The sequence below is a fragment of the Anarrhichthys ocellatus genome, unplaced genomic scaffold, assembly GCF_004355925.1.
Source record: "Anarrhichthys ocellatus isolate YVR2014 unplaced genomic scaffold, GSC_Weel_1.0 scaffold1, whole genome shotgun sequence".
Taxonomy (NCBI): domain Eukaryota; kingdom Metazoa; phylum Chordata; class Actinopteri; order Perciformes; family Anarhichadidae; genus Anarrhichthys; species Anarrhichthys ocellatus.
The window spans coordinates 160402-175476 of record NW_022280031.1 but is presented as its reverse complement, the minus strand read 5'-3'; the positions used below and the strand labels follow the sequence as shown (position 1 = coordinate 175476).

At 42.4% G+C, this 15075-nt stretch overlaps 1 protein-coding gene across 2 annotated transcripts in view; it reads left to right on the top strand.

Moving 5' to 3' along the window:
• slc12a5a (solute carrier family 12 member 5a) overlaps positions 1 to 15075 on the top strand; it is a 148442-nt gene that overhangs the window by 46509 nt on the left and 86858 nt on the right. The window contains exon 1 of one of the 2 annotated variants that reach the window (XM_031838672.1): positions 3463 to 3808. The exons of the other annotated variant lie outside the window; for it this stretch is intronic. Within the exon in view, the coding sequence (XP_031694532.1) occupies positions 3754 to 3808 (55 nt within the window). The 5' untranslated portion in view covers positions 3463 to 3753. Of the gene's footprint in view, positions 1 to 3462; positions 3809 to 15075 lie in introns of those variants that run through there. 2 annotated transcript variants of the gene reach the window in all.

Genomic DNA, 15075 nt, shown 5'->3' with positions numbered 1-15075 from the left:
ATGTTATTTTATTTGAAGCACTCTTTAAGCCACCTCACCTCTACTTGATTAAATATGTTTCTGTTTGTAAATCCCAGGATGGAAAACATTTCAAATCACGTTGTGTGTCGAAGTTTTAACTGCTGTAGCTTGAAGTAACTTTTTTTATAACTTTCTCAAACATTATATCTAATGCTGCGTTCACATTCGTGTTTGGTGTGAACGCACCATAAGAATGCATTCTAACATCGACTTTTATAAGTGTTCTCTGTTATAACTCCATCCAGTCTTATCAGTGCATTTCCTTTGGCTTTGAGAGGCGGGCCTTCTGTTTGTTCTTGCTCTCTATTGGAAAACAGCTGCTGTGCCAACAGGTCCCTCTGCTCCAGTGCACTCAATGCTTGTCCGCCGTCCTCCTCGTACATCCCTCTTTGTCATTGCCTTGAAAGTATGCCTCGATGTATTCTCGTTACCCAACATATGAAGACATGAATGGCGCAAAGACAAACCTATTTTGATGTCAAATCATCCCATTTTGGGGCCAAACCCTTGCTCTATTTCAGATACCATAATGTACTCTGTCACGGTTTTGTATTGGCTGTTTCTTGAAAATCCAGCTGACTGGTGTAAAGGCGGTGGTGACTGGCAGATGAATGCAATACACCACTTTCTCGAAATGGTTAGCAGACGTTGTGAATTGAATGCATGTCGTTGCCACACCATCTGCCTGATGGGTACACGCTCTCACCTGTCCCTTGTTCTATTTAGGTGATACATCGACCACCTTGTCCCCGTCCTCTCTCTTCTTCTCCTCCATAAAGCTCAGCACAGGGACCATTTCAACAACTGATCACATAAAAGATAGTTTCATACAACGCTCCGGCATTATATGATGGCATCGTAAGTGAATCAGCAGAGGATTTATTTAGTTACATGGGCGGTATGCATCAGCCCTTCAAGTATTATTCATTTGGAAAATCCTAATTCGCGCACTACGTTATAAAGGAGCCCTATTTCAAGGTCTGTGTTGTCAAACAAAACATTACATTGCTCAACAATGTAAGAATTACACAAATTTGCAGTTGGCTCCTTGCCGACCCCCTTAATCAAAATATTGCAGTGATTTGGCAGTGTGTTAGCTAACGTCAGCTGGTTTGGATGTGAGGAAAAATATAATATGTTTTTTCATTTCGTTCAGCCGGCTCACATGGAACAGCTGCTTCAATATGCGAGTTCAGAGTCTGCACAGTTGATTTGGGTGTCCAGGCTGTGACATTCAGGCTAAACCTGCTCAAAGAGAGCGAGAGAGAGAGAGAGAGAGAGATTGGTAGTGATGCTAACCTCACTCCACCACTCTTTTGGGGGACATTTGAGTCTACAGTTGGATGCTGTAATGGATGTAGGCTGATTAAATGCAGGCAGTGGCAGCTGTGATGCGGTGTTGTAGTGTCGCAGCAGCACCTGAGGCAGACCAGTGGAGTGACCTGTGCATTGAAAGCTTGAATAGATCACCTGATTTAAAAAAAAAAGGCGTGTGTCAGCAGTCATGGGTCGGCTTTGCTCAGTTGTTGTCAGATTAAATAGCTTTTTCATCATTTGTTCATCAAGTTTAACACAGACTGAGTGGCATTGTGAGTTGTACAGTTATCTGGAATATGGAGAATGTGAACTTGGCTGCCGAAAAAAAGCACAGGCCTACACTTTTTCTAAAACAAATATAGAAAAATTCTAGGTACATTAATTTCAAGAGAAACAATGTCAATAGACCTCTTGTGCATAAACCTAAATATATGAGCCAACCATGTTGCCAATTCAAACTGGGAATGCCAGGTCCAAATTGGGAACAAAATGTAATTTTAAGGAAACGTACCACACACCACAGCATTTATACCCAAAGCTAGTTTGCAATGCTCATTACCTGGATTGTGAGTACATTACCATGAGAGCTCAGTGTGTGAGGCACATTCACATCCATGCAGTTGTAAATAATTAACATTTCACTGTAATTCAAAGTTGTTTACCTATAAAAAAAACAAGAAAGAAATCTGTTTCCCCGTGTAGCCGGTGAACCAGGAGAATTTATTAGCATGATGTCATGTCATGCTCATGCACATCGAACCAATCAGATTGCTTGCTTGAAACTAGGCTTAGTATAATGAACATCAGGCAGTGATAAGCAGGCTATTGAGGACACAACTCAACTGAATGTAAAGGCTCGTCCCTCGTGGATAATTTAATTTGTGCTTGTCTGTTGTTGTTACAAACAAACTGCTGGCTCTGATGTGAGTACTAATGAACGAAGAGAGAGAAATGTATCTGTGCACACAGCTCAGCAGAGAAACGTATCGCCAAGCGTCAAGGTATTGGTTCTTCTCTGTCAAGGTAATTGTACCTTGACAAAACCAGTTTTGTTTGAGACATCGGTAATAAATGTATTCACTGGAGCCGAGCGTGCAGTTATGTTTTTCCTCCTCTTTTTGTGGGAATCTATTCTGTGCATCAGCGCTACCATGACTAAAACCAAGATTAATTGCTTTCATATCTCTGGTGTGGGATCACAAACGCCGGGACACACATAGAATCACACGCACGCAGGGCGTCTCCACACTCCACACGGTACACAGTGTACCAGATCAAAATGAATCTGCGTGCATCAATATGAGACCGGCCTAATTGACAGTGAGGCTTCAATGCTGTGCCGACGCCATACAGCAGCTCGGTTGCAACCGAAACATCTTTACACTCTAAAGGGATTAAAAGACAAATGTAAAAAGATAAAGACTCATGCTCTGTTTTGCACTTGTGCATATACAAAACCAAACTGATGGCCGTATTGCTGATACGGCGTGTCTTTTAGAAGTGTGTCTGAGTACATGGCTCTCCATGTTATATATCATAACTGCATACAGATGATGTCGATAGTGCTCGTTCACCCCTTGAAGGAAACAGAGGCTCTATTTGCATCTGACATTAAAGTAGGGAGAGAGCGCGGCGGCTTATTACAAAGCTGACAGGAGAAAAAGCCGATGCATAATGCACCTGTGTGGACAGAAAGAGCGGCGAGGCTAATGCCGGCTCTCTCTTTAACAACATCAAGCACTTCCCCAATCACCTCTGTGTCTGACAGCCGCGATGAAGAGAGGGAGGGCAGAGATAGATATAGAAGTAATCACACTACTGCTTGAACGTGCAATCACTTTGGCAGCTACAGTGACTGAGCATCATTCTCTGACCAGGGGAGAGTGAGTGTTTTTCTGTATCTGTGAGTGGGAGAGATTGAGATCAGGAGTGAAAAAGGAAAGAAAAAAGAGACCTAGAGAAGGAAAAGAGGGAAGGAGGGAGAGAGCAAGTGTGCAGCTTTGAGGCGTTCCATCATCACCAAACTCCTGCAGCTTCCCTCTTCCCTCCTCCTCCTCCTCCTCCTCCTCCTCCTCCTCATCCTCCTCATGTAGCGAGAGAGAGCAACAGAGAGAGAAGGGGGGGCAGCAACAGAGAGAGAGAGAGAGAGAGTCACGCTTACAAGCCAGCGAAGAAGAGACGTCAAGAGGAGGATCTACAGAGGGAGTAAAAAAAAAAAAATCCTTCTCTCTCTTCTGCTGCCTCTCTTCGTGCATCCTACGGGCAGCGCGGAGCGAGGAGGATCCGGCTGGCATATTTTCTACGCTGCTTCCCCGCGATTTCTGCGGCCGTATCACAGTGGGCAGGGAGAGCCGCCGAGAGCTCGATCGGTGACACCGCTCCGCAGTAGAAGAAGAGTACCGTAGAGGAGCCGGGATGCTTAACAACCTGACCGACACAGAGGAGGGAGACGGGGGAGCGCAAAGCCAGGGTGAGTGATGGGATGTGTCACGCAGTCACGCGCACATATGAGCAGATATGCAGAAACAGGGGCATTCATATGGCAACGCAAGGCACATAGATACTGTACATCTGCCCACGCACACGCACAGAGGGAGAATAAATAAATGTAGCACATGAAATGCCTCGTAAAGCACACACACTGTGCACAATTTGGGTTTACACTGATGGGAGTGAGCAAGTCATTGGAAGGGGAAGTGTGTGTGTGTATGTGTGTGTGCGTGTGAGTGTTATAGCACTGTACAGTGGTCTGACTGCTTGCTTCCTCTGCTGCTGCTCCTACTGCAAGGCTGTTGTGACAAGAATAGTAATGGGCTCACTCCATACGGTGGATGGTTAGTGTAAAGGCATTACAGCTTTGCCCAGCACACACACACACACACACACACACACACACACACACACTAATACACGCACACACAAACAGAGACATATAATCAAAAATGCATACGTGCCCGCACAATATGGAACGTTTTCCTGCGCAGCCGTCCGATGGTTCATTTCTTCTTCCCGGCAAACATAAATGTTCCCACCACATATGGCACTCAGTGGACAGGCAGTATGGGCATGTGCATGCTCTCACACACACACACACACACACACACACACACACTAGCATGCACACACAGCCACTCAGAATTACAGATACCGAGCCACCATTGCTGTTAATCCCATCGCCCCCAGCTGTCAAAATCAGCCCTCCATCCAATCCCCATCATCAGCCCAGTCTCTGCAGGCTTTCTGGAGAATACCTGTGGGTTGCTGGTTTGTGCAGAGCTGTGTCGGGAGTGCTCTTACAGTATACCGGCTGTTCACGAGAGAGCGCATACCTTCTCAGGCCCAGACGGAAATTGAACCTGTTCTTTTAAGTGCAAGGGAGAGGCACTGCACATTTTTGGAACAATATTCATGAAGTCATGAATGCCGTTAACATATATGTTTGGTTTGGCAACCTTTCTAAAACCCATCAGCTCCTTTGAACCGAGGATAATTCTTCAGGAGCTGCACACCAGCAGTATTTTATTTTCCTCTCTGCTATATGTTGAGGATTGTTGTTGCTCTACACACATCTCTCTCTCTCTCTTTCTCTCTCACTCTCTCTCTCTCAAGGCCAAGCTCTCTCGTTCACTGCCCTCGTTTTCTTCCCTGTGCTCTCCACATTCGTCTCAGCTTTTCTCTCTCTTTCATGTCTCCCGTTCTGCGCTATGGTACAAATCTCCTTGCTGTTGTCAGGACTCTCAGGGATGCACTGGAGAGACAGGTTGCGGATGAGAAAACAGTCACTATGCTGCTTCTCCTACCTGTGAGGGCTTAATGATAAAAATAGACCAGTGCTGGGAACATGAATATTTAACTTAATGCGGGCATCTCTTTTTCTTTTTTGTGTGTGTGTGTGTGTGTGTGTGTGTGTGTGTGTGTGTGGGGGGGGGGGGGATTACAATGGAGCGCTAAGAGCACGGACATCGGTTGTAAGAGGTCGGCGACAGGGTTGAAGCATGACCCCGATTATAACTACGACGAATTGAAACCATCAAGGGCAGGTTACCGAGCATGACATAAGCCACACAACGGAGCATGCAGAAGCATTAAGCTAACAAGATTACGTAGAATACCGTCTCTGTATGAGCTTCTACCTGTTAGTGCTGTCGAACTTACCGTCCTCATTTACATATACGTGTGTGCATCCATGCGTGTACATACTGAGACACACGCTATCGTGTGTGAGACGGGTGTGTGTGTGTGGTCGTAGCTCATCACCTCTCCTCCTTTATGTCGATGACTCTTTCATTCGTCACGCTGTCCCTTTTTATCTTTTCCATAGATGTAACCTTTGCATGTAACGTGCAAAAGGCCGTGTTGGGACCCTCAAGAGAGGCGGATAAGTGCTCACCACCACCACCACCTCCTCCCGCTTCCAACACGTCTCTCTGTTGCTCTTGTCACTCTCTCCCTACCTCTCTCTTTTTGTCACTCTGCAGTAGCAGCATCTCTCAGGATAGGACCTCATTCACACACACACACACACACACATCCATCCCCCTCATCCCTTTCATCTGAATCACAGGCCTGGTAAGCTAGCTGTGCAACAACCTGAATAACTCACTTTAGTCATCAGTACTGTGCAGGCTTCTCGCCTCTTTACAGTAGGAATGTCAGAGGCTGTCGTTGTCCGCTCTCCCCCGGTGCTGAAAAGCAGCTCCCCCCCACTCACTCCCGCGCCTGACTCCAGTAGTGTGTACATCCAGGAGCTGAGGGCTGCCTAGCGCTGTCCAAGGTGCTGATTTATAGCCTTCATTACACGGCTGGGTCACAGCCCGGGAGAGGAAAGCAGAGAGTTACACACAGCATTCAGGGTGGAGATGTTTGTGCGTGTTTGTAGAGGGGTGTTTTCGCACTGCGCACCTTTTTTTTTATTTTTTATTTTTTTTTTACGAGCATGCAAAGATGAAAGGTATAATTCTCAGATAAATTTCAAAAAAGGTTGTAAGGCAAGAAGCGGATGCATGTTGAGTCAAGGCCAGATTTACATATTGTTGTCATGTTGTTCGCCCACCATATTGTTAATTATCTGCAGATTAGCCAGCGGTGCAAGGAGGTGGGTTGCAATCACGAGTTGAAGGGAAGGCGAAGTTTTCGTGAACCATTTGCTGCACAGACGGGGTTTTGATGTCTTGTTTCTTACAAGCACAAGTCGGGAAGCTGTTACTGTCTGAAAGGTGTTGTGATGCAGGATGATGGACACCTAAAGTGAAGAGTTGTTTCCTTGACAGGTCTAGAATGATGGATGTTGCAGCTCATTTTTTTTTTTAGATCACATTGTGATGAGAGAGTCATAGGTTCTCTCTTTCTTTTGGTATTTAAATGTGGAGAGTATCATTTTTTTATATTTTCATATTGTAACAAATTTGCTACATCTTCTGAATCGTGTAGATTTTGATCCTGTCGTCGTTGCAATGAGCTACAGTGTCAACAGCACTCATTGTTCATAACACAGCATTAAGAGGAGCTGTTCTGGGTTCTTGTTAGCAAGCTGAAGTGATTTCATGCTACTTCTCCAAATGTTTGTCGCTGTCTGCAGTTTTTCATTTATGTATTCATTTGCTCATTACCGTGTCAGTTCAGTTTATTCGCTCCAGTTTAATGAGTGAGTAGTTTTTCGTAACATGTGCATAATTAAGTATTGCTCATGAGTTCTGCCTGGACGGCCTCTAGCTCAGCAGGTCAGCCGAGCTGCTGATAGCCGACTCACTCCACATAGATCACAGTCTGGAGTCTTATTTAGAAAACATTTCAAAGATTATTGCCTCTGTTGGATCAGATTACGTTTTATTGATCCCATGCAGAGAAAGGGAACTGTCACAGTAGTATAAGTACAAGAACAAATGTGTAGTACAGATAACTTAAAAACGATCAACATCTGCCATACGCAAACAAAAATGCATATTACTATATGTAAATAGAAACGTAAATATTAACTGTAAAGGGTAGTGAGACTAAAGTACTTACTTACGTATATACAGTAAGTGAGGAGACATTAAAGTTGCAATGAAAAATAAAAGTTGCAATTCGTAAAACTGAATTCCTGATTTATTTGGCGACACCTAATGTTACTGTGGTAATAGCAAGTGCTGGTTATCAGTACAGCGAGCACACGTACGGCTTGTCAGAAATACAATACACAAGCAACTGAAGTGCAGCCAAACAGACTTAGATAAAGAAGTCGGTCAAGAAGCGCAACCGCAATTTAATTCCATGCTGCACCTGGAACGAGTAGTTTTCTAACAGCAGAGAACACCGTCTACCTGCAGCTCCTCCTCTAGCAGCTTACTGTGGCTGATCGCTAGAATATTCCAAATGGACAAAAAAAAAAAGTCCAAATCCTTATTTTAGATTAAAGATCACGTTAAATGTAATGAATACATTGCGTTTCCTGTGATTGTTTCACAATAAAAAGGCACCTGTGTTTCGCCAGTTGACCACTTTTAATGTGAAGCAGCAACAGTAGGAAATGTCTGGTTTGCATTAGCAGCTACTTTACACAGCTGTGCTACGGCGTTAGAAGGGTGAACAGTGAGGCCGATATCAGTGAGATGAAATTACAAGCGGTAAATCTGGATTACATACACACCTCATTTCCTGTGAATCCCTCGTGTGTTTGAAAGCAATTTGAATACGACACGGGAATGGAGGACTCCGCCACTAACAATGTTAACACATGGAATGGCTATTGCTGACAAGATCCCAACCATGCATAGTATACAAATTTAATTTAAAAAAAATAGATTATTACCATAAATACAAAAGACTTGACTGATCGTGACCAGATTTTTTTTCTTTGTCCCACTGTTTAATAACTTTCCCTTCGCTTGCTGTCAGATTTGTGTTTAATCAGTGTCAGTAGTCGTGTTTAAGCCCCATTGGGAGCTTTACATTGCTCGTTTATGTATTTAGGACTGGATTTCGTACCGGAGTAAGAAACATGAAGGCAATGGCCTCAGTGTTACTGTCCTGCAGGTAAATGCAATGAATGTTAACATCTGTGAAGTGCATGATGTCGAACCAAACTGAATTTGGAGAAGTTTGTGTTCAATACATTAATAATCCATGGCGTCATTCCATCTACAGAATAACCAATCCATTCATCCATCTAGAGATGCAACCATAAAAAAATAATCTGTAACTATTGTTTTAGTCATTTAGTCTAGTTCCAACCTCTCATCGGGTAAATTATGTGTGTTTTCATTTGTTTTATATGACATTTCACAGAATGTTTTGGGGTTTTGTATTGCTGGTCAAATAAACAACGAGCAACTTGAAAAACAACAAGCAATTTGAATACATCTCATTGGGCGGTGGGAAATGATAACGATCATTGTTCACTGATTTCAGACATTTTATAGACCAAATGATTCACAGATGAAATTGAGAATATAGCCAGCAGATTATTTGATAATGAAAATACTTATTAGTCGCAGCCCTCCATCCATCAATTCATCCATCCATTCACCCATTCAATCATTCATCCACTCATCCATCCCTCCCTCCCTCCATCCATCCATCCATCCATCAATCCAACCATCCATCCATCCACTCATCCCTCTATCCAACTATCCATCCATCCACTCATACATCCATCCAACCATCCATCCATCCACTCCTACATCCATTCACCCATCCATCCAACCATCCATCCATCCACTCATCCATCCATCTACTCATACATCCATCCACTCATCCACCCATCCATCCATCCACTCCTCCATGCATTCACTCATCCCTTCATCCATCCATCCATCCATCCATCCCTCCACCCGTCCTTTCATCCATCCATCCATCCATCCATCCATCCATCCATCCCCTCTCTCCAGCCAGTCTGTACTCTTGGTCAAGGCTGTGAATATGGTTGTAATGATGTTTTAGTTAGGGCTGACTGCATAATACAGCAAAATGCTCCCCGGGGCCCTCTCCTAGGGAGGCAGTTGTTGTGCATGCTCAACGTCATTATTCTCTGTCTACCCGCTCTGCGACTTATCCACTGTGAATGGAGAGAGAGAGAGCAGAAATGCACTGTAAGTGAGAGAGATTGCTGGCTAATACAGAACCACAGGCACTTGTTACTTGGGAAGGTAGCTCTCTGGCTGCACACAAACAAAATGCATTTTCAGTAGCTTAGCGCTAAAGTGTATCATCTCTACATGAGTAGCCAGACACATAGGCCTGTTGTAGACTGCAGTACAGCACTGTGTAGGCCAAGTTCAATAATGTTATTGCTGTGTCAACCAGAAAATTGTCTGAACCATAGTGTGTTAGTAATAATGTACATATATGCGTAAAATGCATCTTTCTAAGATTAATGTGTGCGTTTAAAGGCATTGTTACAACCCCCACCGCTCTTATTTTATACATTTAATTGTAATTTATTTGATGTTTTTATTTCATTTGGTATTTGGTTATATGAAATTTACTCACAGTTATGCCCATCATATTCATATTTTAGCAACATAATTTAGTTTTTATTATTGTTAAAAAATAATAAAATGTCATTTTCAAAATCAACCCAGTTTAATGGTGTAGCAGGACAATGCTGTCCACTGCATTACAGTTTTTCCTGTATTAGATGCTCTAGCTATTCTAGCTACATTTCTTTGCTCTATTTCTAGCCCGATACCATGGCCACAAGAACCACCTGCTTATGTGTCAGAGCTATTTTTCATCAGTGTACCAACTGCCAGCGTACAAATGGCTCCTAAAGTCCAAATGTAGATTCTAATTACGTATACTTCATTGAATTGAATAAAGGTAGATATGAATGAAACATGGATACAATGGCTTACGTAACGATGGGGCAGATTAATTGGTTTTCTTGCTAATTAGAGTATGGTTACCATCAGAAGTGGGTGTCCATACATAATGGATGGGTATTCATTCATTTGTTTTGTCAATTAAAAATCAGGAGAGTGTATAATCAGCAGTGAAGGGCTCTGCTTCCCCAAAGCTTGACTCACACTGTTCTGATGAAAAGCAGGGGCCTCATGCACAAAAAACACACATGTTTAAGAGACCACCATTAGTCATATGCGTTCTGTCTTACTACATGTTTTCCTTTTTTAAGTATTTTATGCACAATGTAATTGATAAAAATGTAGTTTAATTGCATTTTAGACTCAAAGACGAAAGCAGAATCACTGCCTTTCATCTGGAACACATAAATACGTTGATTACGTTCTGTGCACAGCTATAAAACCAGCGGTGGAAGCATATGGCCGCTAAAGGGTTTCTGAGGTAAAAGATTTCAAATGGATGGATGGTCTCGGAGAGAAATAGATGGCTGGTTTTATGGAGGTCAGTGGAAGGGAAAGAAAGTGGTGAATCATGCCAGAAGAAGCTCAACCAAGCTGAACACAGGAACCAACGTCATCTCTCTCTTTTAGAACAATGTACTGGAACTCCGTGGTTGTTTCTGCATCATTACTGTATGAGACAACCACACAGGTCAAACTGTTTCAACAGTTTCAACACATAAGAATAGAGTGAGACTGTATTCATAAAGGCAGAATAATGAATACAAGACAGTTATATAGTATGAAACATGACAATTTTGATAAAGAATATATTCATTAATAATAGAAAAACATGTATGTAATATCCTTTTACAGTGAAAAAGAGAATAAGCAAAGGAATAAGCAAATGGTAAAAACAGCAGATGACTTTACAAACAAACCAGTTGTAATAGTGTTCTGGTGCAGTGGGTTTACATATAATTGTAAAAGTACGTATATAATCTTCAAAGAAAATAGCAGAAAGAAAAGTAGCTCTTAAATGATCTTGTATCATCAACACATAATTGTAGTCCATCTTCATTATATTACAGGACACCCTCAATGTATTATTGCTCATAGCATGGCCCACAAACAAAGGCAAGGATAAAATTACTATAAAGTATTTTAAAGTATTGAGAGTAATGTGCCAACAGACAGCAGCTGCACATGTAAGTATAGTAGCACAAGTATTTTCTCGGACCACGGTGTAGCTACTCTATCTACAACTGACGACCTTCATCAGTCTTTAAACCTGGGCTCGTTATTTGCCATGTTGTTTTTGTACCATTTTGTTTGTTGATATTGTGTTTCATCATTTTAGTGCAGCTAGTTGTTATTGCGGAGCCAATGGGTCACAATAATATCAGTGTTAAACAGAAGCCTTTGGCGTCAAGTTCACCCATTACCCTTCTAGTACTCATAAATCCATGAAAGAGGAGGCAGAAATATAATCGTCAACATGCAGCTCAAAACAGCTAAAGTAGATTACAACATCAAAACACAACTCTTTCGAATGCATTGCATACGTTACAGCACTATAAACTGACAATTCAACACTTTATCTGCTGGTCTTAAAGATGTGAGCTGTCGCTGAATGCTTGCAGCTTCTTATCAAGAGGAATCCGTTCGGTTCAGGTGCAGCTCCGTGTGTGAATCTGCACACAGCAGATAAAGTAAATCAAAACCAGTCCAGTGGAGCTGACGGCTCACACTCGGCACCGGTGACACATCCTCGCCTTCCTGCGGCTCGTTATTGAAGAGACCGAAGTCCTTGATGAGTCTTCCAATTTCCACTTTATCTGACATTACTGTGAACCCACCTGTACCGGGAGATGGAACCATAATGAAAAGCCCCGTATTGATTTGCTCTCACTCATATACCTATTTGTGTTGATTTAGCTGGTGTGCGGTTGAGACCGGCCTCAGAACCGTGATACCCGCTCGGCTGTGTAACACGACAATCAGTCACATCAACTCTGCACACAAAGACTTTATGGTCTGTCAATTGAGAGAAAATAAGAGTTAAAGAACCTCTGTTACTACGTTTGTTTGTGTGTGTGTGTGTGGGTGTGTGTGTGCGTGTGTGTGTGTGTGTGTGTGTGTGTGTGTGTGTCAGAGCCTGGTTACATCCCATTATATCAAGCTGTTTTCCATTGGCTCAGGAGAGAAAAATAACCAAGTAGGTGATGTGGATTACCATGGTTACAGTCTGTTCTGTTGGAAATGTTCCAAATATTTGCTAAATATGAACCCTTTCTACTGAGGTTAAACATGACAAACACGATACAGCAGGGCTGCTTCTCTTCTGCCGTTCATTTGTTTCTGCAGGTGAATCACTGATGTGGTAGATTCATCGCATGTATTTAAGGTATTTAAGTTGGGGACTTTCCCTGGTGAATAAATCATTTGCATTTCGCAAAGCCAAGAGAGAAGTCACGTTGCCTTCTTTTCAAGCTCACGCGCTACCTCGGCACTCTCTCCGTCTCCGTCTCTCCAAGGAAGGCTAAACAATCCTCTCAGCTCCATCTTTAATTGCCTAGGTAACCACCAGCCAACTGAAAAACAGTTTTTTCTTCTTCTTTCATCTTGATGGTAGTTGTTATGCAGTATGCGCTTTGCCGTCATGTGTGTACTTGGCCCTGCGCATGTGTGTGTGTGTACTGTGACTCTCATACATAAGCGCGTGATCTCTTTTAATGTATGTGCATGCTAATATTGGCACAACAAATAAAAACAGCTGGACCTGTAGAAGAAAACCCGCTGGTGTTGAAGTCAGTTATTGTGTGTGTGGGGTTGTGCGACATGGACATACATTTTCAGCTGTTGAAACCCCAGTGTGTGTGTGCGTGTGTGTGTGGGGGTGGGAGGATCCTCTGTTGTACAGCATGGCATTGTGGGATTGCTGTGTCTTTAAACTAGAAAGCGGCTTAATTGGAGGGTATGAGTGGGCAGAGGGACTGCAAGGCGACCGCGAGGCCAGCGGTGGAGATTTCTGTAGAACCGAGAAACAGCGCCTGGACGAAATTCAAACACACAGTCTTGTAATTGGGCAGTGTAGGGGTGCGAGGGAGGGGCACAGAGAGGGATCAATCCCTCACAGTCTGGTTCATCGCCAGGACACTAATTCTGGCCAGCAGCGGACTCGCTATACACACACACACGACACACACACACACATAATATTTGGGATGGACTGGAATTGCTAATGAGGCAGAAGGGCACAGCACCAACATCATGCGTTTGCATAGGAACTTCAGTGCACATATTGAAGTTCAGATCATGCAAATGCTACAGCTTTGATGGTGAAAACATTACCCCTGATAAATTACTGACGCAGTGGAATGAACAAGTGAAAGTAATGAGGCAACTCTTAAAAGCAGAGGGAGCACAGAGAAACGCAGGGACACGTTGGATGAGGAAGAAATAACGGCAAATTCAAATGATTTTCTCCTCCCTTCATCTTAGATTCAGACATTGAAACTAGTTTTTCTTCATCAGTGAAGAAAGTATCCGGTGTTGGTCATGTCCACACTTAAATATATCTTTTAAAGTGCACAGAGTTTATGGACTTTTAATGCTAACAAGCTAACCAAGGGGTGGGAGGTACAGCATTAGGGCTGCAACTTACGATTATATTTTAATTAATTAAAAAAAAGAGAGTTAATCAATTACTCATTTCGACAATGAAATACTAAATAAATATTTTAGGTTTTTTTAAATGCCCATCACAGGGTCTGAAAGTCCCACATTTTATAATGTTTAATTTTGTCCGACCAACAGTCCAAAACTCGATATTCAATATTTAATATATAAATATTCAACTAAAAACTATACAAAAACGGAGAAAAGCAGTATATCCCTAAATTAAGACAAATTCTACAATAATCTGATAATTGAAATTTTGGAAAATCATTTTCTGTCAACGAATCTATTAATTGATAAGAAAACTTGATGATGCTGTTTATATTGTGGTGGCTGTACCTTTACCACCTCTAGAAGTATCAGGTATGTGATCGGGATGTTTCCACTGATTTGTTAAAGACACAGTGCCTCTCATTTGTTCATTGCCACAATCTGCTGCCCAGATGCCACCATCCTATAAAGGCCGACATTGAGTATAAATCTCCTCATTTGCATGATTGACCCCATTACAAATCAATGGCCCATTTGAAATTTTGTCTTTAAAGATGAAATAGCCAGAACTGGTGATGAAGTTTTAGCGGTTCCCGTCTTTCCAGTTTTCCTGTTAGTTCCTGTCCATTAGGGTACCCAGAGCGTCATTAGAGGATATTAAGGTTTTGTAGTGGAAATGGTTTGGCATAATGAAACGTCTCTTTCCAAGGCTTATAATGGGGAGCCTCGGCTTGTTTCTAACTTCATTTCAAACATCCAGAGGGTGATTTGAGGCCGGCTTTCTCAAGAGGAACCATTCTGTTCTTTATTATCGTGCCAAACAATGAAATTATTGATGATTCGTAAATATAATGAAACGGGTGAATCCCAGTGTTCATCTATAATATAGATTCTATATGTAGTCAAATACTGTTTTGTTAGCAGGTAACATACCCCTTTATCCTGCCTCCCCTTCATACATTGCTTTAAGTGTCAGATACATGTACAAGGACGTTACTGGATCAGGGCCATTATGTCAGGAACACAAAGAGCAACACTATAATTGAACATATTCAATGATGGGGCTATCAGTTGAGCTGTTTGGGAAAATAGTCATTCATTGTAGAAAGGGGACACTTTATTCCCTTGTTTGCCATAACAAACTGGCAACAGCTAAGATAAAGCAAGGAACCGCTGTATGTATCTATGTGGGTATGTATGTGGGTATGTATATATCTATGTGGGTATGTATCTATGTATGTATGTATCTATGTATGTATGTATCTATGTGGGTATGTATCTATGT